Source organism: Neolamprologus multifasciatus, chromosome 20, assembly GCF_963576455.1.
Source record: "Neolamprologus multifasciatus chromosome 20, fNeoMul1.2, whole genome shotgun sequence".
Classification (NCBI taxonomy): domain Eukaryota; kingdom Metazoa; phylum Chordata; class Actinopteri; order Cichliformes; family Cichlidae; genus Neolamprologus; species Neolamprologus multifasciatus.
In genome coordinates, this window is record NC_140458.1 from 4,340,588 (window position 1) to 4,348,225 (window position 7,638).

The window sequence follows — 7,638 nt, forward strand, 5'->3', positions numbered from 1 at the left end:
TATATAAATAAACTTGAATTGAATTGAATGTTTACACCAAATTCTGACCCTATCATCCAAATGCTGTAGTAGGAATTGAGACTCATCGGACCAGGCAACATTTTTTATCTTCTATTTTCCCGTTTTGTTGAGCGTGTGTGAACTGAAGGAGGAGACAGGAGGGGGACGCAGTGTGGTGCTCTGTTGCTGTAACCCATCTGCTTTAAGGTTCAACATGTTGTGTGTCTGCATACGTTGGCTGTAACGAGCCACTGTTGCCTTTCTATCAGCTCAAAGCAGTCTAGCCCTTCTCCTCTGATTTCTGGCATCAGTAAGGCATTTTCACCCAGAGAACTGCTGCTCACTGGATATTTTCTCTGTTCTGGACCGTCCTCTGTAAACCTTAGAGATGCTTGTGTGAGAAGATCCCAGCAGATAATCAGTTTCTGAAATACTCAGACCAGCCCGTCTGGCACCAACGACCACGTCACATTCAAAGTCACTGACGCTCAGTTTGAACATCAGCAGGTCGGCCGTGTCTGTGTATGCAAGCCAAACAGGTGCATCTTTTATATACAGTCTATGGTTCTTCTATGTTGACAGCAACTAGTAATTACAGCCTAATTACCATATTACAGATTAGCTGTAACACATGCAATGAAGGCATTGAAACCAACCTTGGCTATTTCCTTCAGTCCACCATGCTTCTGTGTTTTTATATATAATATCAACAACAATTGTACCAAAATCAAGTTTCCTGTTTTGCTTTTCTATTTATTCCAACAACCAGCAAATGCACAATTAGTTACACTGTTACCTTATTTTAAAGCAATCAAAAACAGGTCTGTCATATTGTCATGACACGTGTGTCACTGTGTCCCTCATACAAATAAAAACCATCATCCAGACTGTGGCTTGTTACTCTGAGAGGATAAAACGAGCCGTGAAACTGCTGCTGAGTGTATGCAGAGAAGAACCCAGACAAAAATCATTTAAAAAACCGAGCGTAACCCTTTAACCTTTCCGCCCCAGACTGTGGCAAGACTGTAGTTTTACTTAAGAGCTCCTAAACATCTGTCTGAATGTGAAGCAGCTTCCTCAGCTCTGCTTCCTCTCGATGATAAACCCAAATGATGTCAGTCGAACTACTGCCGTAAAGACCGCTGAGTGCAAAGCCACCCAGTGTCTTAATGATCAAGGGGTCGTGGTTCTTGACTGAAAGCACAGGACATTTAACATTTACTGCCCGAAGGCAGATTGGATGTGCATAAAAACGCTGAGTCCTTCACTGACAGTAGCCAGCTAAGTCGTTAACTCATATGGTGCATGCAAAATTACCTTAATGCGAGTGTAACATGTGCGCTGGTGCTGCGGAGGTAGCGCAGATTCGATAATAGGTTTAAAAGCACAACCCCACAGGTCGTAATTATTTGCGGGACTGTCTGCCTGCACGCTGGATGTCCCGAAAACATCGCGCTGGTGTCACGGTGTTAAAAGCGCTCTTAGTAATGATGCCTCGCAATTAATTGGCTGATGATGAGGCTAGTTATGATGTAATCTCTCACACTCTCTCCTGCAAACAGCCAGCCCCCTCCCTTCTCCCTCGCTTTCTCTCGCTCTCTCTCCCGTTTCCCCACCTCTTTCTCTGTCTTTCTCTCCTATCCTAACCAACATGGCCGCTAAGTCGGATGGAGCAGCGGTGTCTGTGGAAGATGACAACACACCCAGGAGCCTCTCGGAGCCGGGGAACCCCGCCGCCCGGCCCCGCTGCACCGCCGCCGGCGGGAAGCCCTACACCCTGCTGGACTGCTGCTGGGTGCTCTGCGCCCTGCTCGTCTTTTTCTCCGACGGCGCGACCGACCTGTGGCTGGCTGCCGACTACTACCTGAGAGGCGAGAACTGGTGGTTCGGCTTGACGCTCGTCTTTGTCGTGGTGCCCTCGGCTGTCGTGCAGGTGCTGAGTTTCAGGTGGTTCGTGTACGACTACGCGGAGCTGGGCGGCGGGGAAGGAGGAGCAGCGAGCTGCAGCGGGAGCGGAGCAGCGGCAGGCGGAGCAGCCGCGGCGGGAGACGGCACTCTAAGCACCAAGGACAGCGACCAGCGCGGCGGGAGCGCGGTGGCGGTGAACGCCGCCAATGTTACACCGGTGTACGCGTCCTCTGCCCCGCCAGCGACGGCGGGGAGAGTCGGGACCCCCTGGAGGTGCTGCACCGTCTGTATGTGGGTCTTTCAGACCGTGCTTCACGTCCTGCACCTGGGGCAAGTGTGGAGGTAGGACCGCTGGAGTGGCGTGGGGAGCGAGAGGGGCGTGCTTGCGTGCATGTGCGCGCGCGCGCGTGTGTGCAAAGCGCACTTCTGTGTGCGTAATATGTGCGCTGGCAATGCGTTCTCAACGCTATCCTGCACGGAGATCTCCATGTGTGTGCCAGAAAGTGTGTCTGCGTGTTTAGGCTGTCGATGTGTGTGTGTGCGCGCGCGTCATCGCATGTGCATGTGTCCGAAATGTTCCCTCTCTCCTCCATGTGCAGAAATAAACGAAGACTCCTTCCTCCAAAGCTGCCGTGTAGTATCCACGTTCACGCACAACTTTAAACAGTCGTAAAAATGCGATGAGCTCCCCTGAACTGAACCTTTTGGCCCACCTGCCACTCCAGTCCCGCCTGTGACAGCAGCTGCATACAGCTCCAACATGTAGTTTCTGCCCCCCGATGCCTCCGACTGTCATGGTCCTGATATGTTGACAGGAACATTATCAAGGCGCTGTGGTTTAGACCTCGCTGCTGCTCTCCTCTGGCTGCTTGTCATGTCAGTGATTTCCACACTGGATCTTTCCCCCCCTTCTTTTACAAGCAGAGCAGTTTGGGATGGTTAAAACGTACGGGCTGAATCTTTAAACGAGCATTCCCACAACACATTTCAAACTGATTTCCTTTCCTGTTACATTAACTCTGTTAGACTTTACCCATCACGCACCAAAAGTCCATTTATGTTGAAAAATCTGGTTAACCAGTCAAAAGAAGTTTGAAAGTAAAAGTGAAAGATGAAACAGATATTATACCAGAAAGAACTCTAAAAAGATGAATGTTCAGCAACCTCACATCCAACCTTGTTGTAGAATTTATAGATTTTAAACACAACATTTGATTGACTGTGAAGCTTCTCAGTCATCCAGCCCATGGTAGTCTTAGGAGCTTTGGAGCATTAGTGGGCGCAGCATCCACCAGGGTTTAAATACCTGGGAGTCTGCACGTTATTAGCTTTAGAACTGAAGAAGCCTCTTGGATCAGAGGTTAAACACCTTCACCAAACCTAAAGTAAACTCCTTTTTTCAACCAATCAGACAGCTACAGTTTTTTTCACTGTGGCTACACAGACTAGTTTTACAAAGCAGCATTTTTAAAACTATAAAAAAATATTTATAAATGTTCATATATCTGTATGTAAATCAAGTTTGGGGTTGAGTCTCTTTGAGCTTTGGATGGTGAGCTTATTCGCGCCTGTGGACAGGCAAAACCTGAAACATGGAGTCACACTGCCCCACAGGACGCTCCGGGTTACAGTCTGATGGTTGGCTGAGGAGTCTGCAGATGTGCTGAGAAAGAAGAGGTGTCTTTTCACTTTTAACTAAATTTAGAAGCGAAGGCGTGTCTTTTCACTGACCTGAAAAGACGTCTTTTCACCTCTCGCTCTTCAAATCTCGACGCACTCGAGACATCTGACAAAGTCGTCTTTTCAAGAAGTTTTTGCTGGGTGCAAAAGGGTCGGAAGTTTCACGTAACCCAAATCTCTAGAAATGAAAGGCTTTTTTTTTGTTAGACAACGTGAAGCACTGTGTATATAATACATCAGACTCACACATGAAGTTGTGTGTTCATTTCAAATGTGAAAAAACATTATGAAACAAGTTTTTGTGAACGCTGCCAGAGTCCAAATGAAATATCTCAAATGAGCTTTTAAATAAATAAAATAAATTCTAATTACAACACGAGACATTTAGATGTTTACAAATTTATGTATGGTGACAATTACAAAGTGCTATGATCAAGTAACCCAGTTGTATTAGCACATATTTATCAAGTCAGGCAAAGTACAATAAATAAAAACAGTGACAAACAGATGAAAATACAAAAACAATTACAAATAAATGTGTCTGAAAAAGACATAAAAGACATTTTCCTTCTTTAATGTTTTACAGATGATCATAAAACATCACAGATTAAACTCTGGACTCTTCTAAGCTGCTGATAACTGGACTAAAGCAGCTTCCTGTAGCTCTGCCACAACCAGCTCAACCATCACCAGTTAGTAGAGTAGAAGGAACTTTTTTACTATAACATTTTAATTCAATTCAATTGAATTAAATCCGATTACACTCACGTAATTGCAGTCACCTCTAGGCACTGCATAATGTAAGGTTATATTATTATATTGTAAGGTCCCTGGGCAAGATGCTGAACCCAGGTTCCTTCAGATGCGATCGCCGGAGTGTGGATGTGTGTGGCTGTTGTGAAAAAGCACTTGTGTGAATGAGACATGCTGCTAAAAGTACTCTTGAGTGCTCGAGTAAAAAAAGCAGTAGATAAGCTCCAGTCCATTTATCGTGTGTCTCATTTGAGGTGCATGTCTCTCAAGCAGCCTTTTAAATATAGGATAATCCTTTACTCAATGCAGCACACAACGAAACACAAAAGTATCTAAGTATAACATACAGGAGCCAAAGAAAACTCCCTGAAGTCACTTCTTTTTTAGCGGTCAGACCATCAGGGCATCTGCTCCACTGCCAAATCCATATGGCTCTGAAGCTCGACGGTGCCTCCTGCAGGTAGTGCGCCCACAGGAGGGAGAGCCCATGTTGCTTTTTTGGGCTGTGCCCGGCTGGACCCCACGTGCTAAGCCCCAGCTACCAGGCGTGGCTACCTCGGTAACCCTCTCCTGGTACCTTGGTCGCTTTGTAATTTTACTCATCCTAGAGGTGTCTGAATGGCTCTCTTTCTGTGTTTTTAATATGTTTCCACTGTCAGACCAACAGACCCAGAGCTTTGTGAGCATGCAGCACAATTATTCTCAGTGCTTTGAGGGTCCGTCTGAGCAGTAAGCCCGTATCAGTGTGCAACTCTCAGCTCGAGGTCAACACAAAAACACGAAGCCGGCACCATTATCACAAGTTAATTGTTTACCGTGTTGATTCTCAAGAAGGAAGTGCACCAAACTGTTAAAGTGAAAGAAAAATCCTGCAGAAATTGCCTTGAAATACCAGCAGTCCTAACCCGAATGCTTCCTTCATAATTACTGCAGCCATTAGAGACGCCAGTCACACTAGGAAGTAATTACAGGTCATAATAACCCGCTTAACCGGTTACCAGTGGGATCTCTCTTTTTTTTAATAGTAGAACCTGTTTACCGACTGCAGAGCAACTCGTATCATCTGTTCCAAGAGCAGTAAGTAACGCCGGCCAGATAAATCGAGGCGAATAAAAAGGAGAGACTGAAGGGAAAGCAAAGACCCGAGGGTGAAGCAAGTTACAGTCAAAACACCAGCTGGATCGAGACATGACAGAGACGATAGAAAGAATACCCTGAAGTCAGACCCAAGACTCGAATAGTGTAGTAAAAAACCCAAAAACATTTGTCTGTAACAAATTGTTCTACACAAAAGCGTCTCAGTTGTGCAACAATGAAAAATTATATTTTCCAGCAACAATAAGGCTGACAATTCAACAGAGCAATTTTTTGCTTGTTCTTGTTGCATAATTTATTTCAGCTTTCAGGAAAACAAACTGAAATTTGTAGACGACGAGCGGCCCGTGCCTTTGATTTACTCCCATATAACAAAAATCTGACACTTTGAAGAACCGGACCAGTGTTTTATTCAAAAACACATCTTATTGCGACTGCATCATTTCCAAAAAGATTGAAAATAGCTTCTTAGATTTTCACTGAGCAGAAAGGTCCGCTAACTCAGACGGGCCGACTGAATCATCCTTTAGGCGAGGGCGCGGGGAGGGCAGCTCGCCTCCGAACCTCCGTAGACAAACACGGAGAAACACAAACATCAACTATTTCAGGGGGAAAAAAGAACATGCGGGGATTCGTATGAGTATAATTACATGCAGACTCCGTAATGAAGCGCATTAATGAACAACAATAAGATGCTGAGAGCTGGAGAATGAGAATGAGTTGGTTTTAATGGGGTAGTTGCTGCCGGGAGAGTCGGGTGACTCGACTTTACGTTTGAGAAGCGGAGATTTCTTCAAGGCGGAAGTGAATTCAAGATGTTTTCCCTCCAGTGTGATTATTAGGATTTGATAATTGCAGTATGAAACCTAACATATGCCTGTAAAAATGCATTTTGATAGATGAAAGTCAACATCGCAGGCATTCTGGGGGAAAACTGACGAAATTACACAGGCAGGCTGAAGTTTGGCTTTGGCAGCAGATAACAGGCCGCAAGTAACATTCGTTGTCCAAATAAGACACAGGAGCTCGCAGGTATTTGGGACATTTACACCAGTTTGCCTTTTCACTGCTCATTATGATTTCCTTCACTACACAAATGCAACTTTTATCTCTTTCTGTGAAAATGAAAGATTAAAAAACAGTCAGGTGGAAAATATTTGTTTATTGTCTTCGTAGTCAGTGGTCAGATTTAAATGGATCATGATTTTGTTGTGATATTATTGTAGCGGTCTCAGAAAAAAGATGTTGGAGTTTGTTTGGATGGTTGAAGGTGCAAATTGTCTGACATCCTGTTAGCTACACTCATAACCTCGATGACAGTCTGTACATTTGCCCGTTTTAGACCACTTATACAAATCTGTGGAAAGGAAAGTTAGCGAGTTTGCAGCACACTGGAACACAGCATTAGCAGTTTAAAGGGGGATCAGTAGGTACCTGCATGATCATGTGGCACATATATGATTGATGACACCAAAGGGTGTGTCCACATGCACATATATATTTTCTGGCTGCTCTCTCTGGGCTCGCCACAGTGGACCATCTCATGAAATCCAAGCATCCTCTTCCCTGTGATCTTCTTTTCCTCCTGCCAGAGAGCTCCATATTCAGCATCCTTTCCCCAATATATCATCCATCTCTCCTCTGCATGTGTCCAAACCATCTCAGTTTGATCATTGGTTTTCTAACTCCGTCTCCGTACTCTGCTATATAATCAGCTGTAATCTTCTCTATCTTCATTCAATTCAATTCAATTCCATTTTATTTATATAGCGCCAAATCACAACAAAAGTCGCCTCAAGGCGCTTCATAGATACAGAGAAAAACCCAACAATCACATGACCCCCTATGAGCAGCACTTTTGCGACAGTGGGAAGGAAAAACTCCCTTTTAACAGGAAGAAACCTCCTTCAGAACCAGGCTCAGGGAGGGGCGGGGCCATCTGCTGCGACCGGTTGGGGTGAGAGAAGGAAGACAGGATAAAGACATGCTGTGGAAGAGAGACAGAGATTAATAACAGATATTATTCAATACAGAGAGGTCTGTTAACACATAGTGAGCGAGAAAGGTGACTGGAAAGGAAAAATTCAATGCATCATGGGAATCCCCCGGCAGCCTACGTCTATTGCAGCATAACTAAGGGAGGATTCAGGGTCACCTGGTCCAGCCCTAACTATATGCTTTAGCAAAAAGGAAAGTTTTAAG

At 45.0% G+C, this 7,638-nt stretch overlaps 1 protein-coding gene and 1 long non-coding RNA gene across 2 annotated transcripts in view; both read left to right on the forward strand.

Moving 5' to 3' along the window:
* The first annotated feature begins 578 nt into the window (after window positions 1–578).
* Window positions 579–7,638, forward strand: part of xkr7b (XK, Kell blood group complex subunit-related family, member 7b) — a 125,137-nt gene continuing 118,077 nt past the window's right edge. The window contains exon 1 of the mRNA XM_085145967.1: window positions 579–2,250. Within this exon, the coding sequence (XP_085002093.1) occupies window positions 1,652–2,250 (599 nt within the window). The 5' untranslated portion in view covers window positions 579–1,651. The remainder of the gene's footprint in view (window positions 2,251–7,638) is intronic.
* The window catches only part of LOC146494144 (uncharacterized), a 44,707-nt gene continuing 41,943 nt past the window's right edge, over window positions 4,875–7,638 (forward strand). Inside the window, exon 1 of the long non-coding RNA XR_014871538.1 lies at window positions 4,875–7,131. This is a non-coding gene — a long non-coding RNA (uncharacterized LOC146494144). The remainder of the gene's footprint in view (window positions 7,132–7,638) is intronic.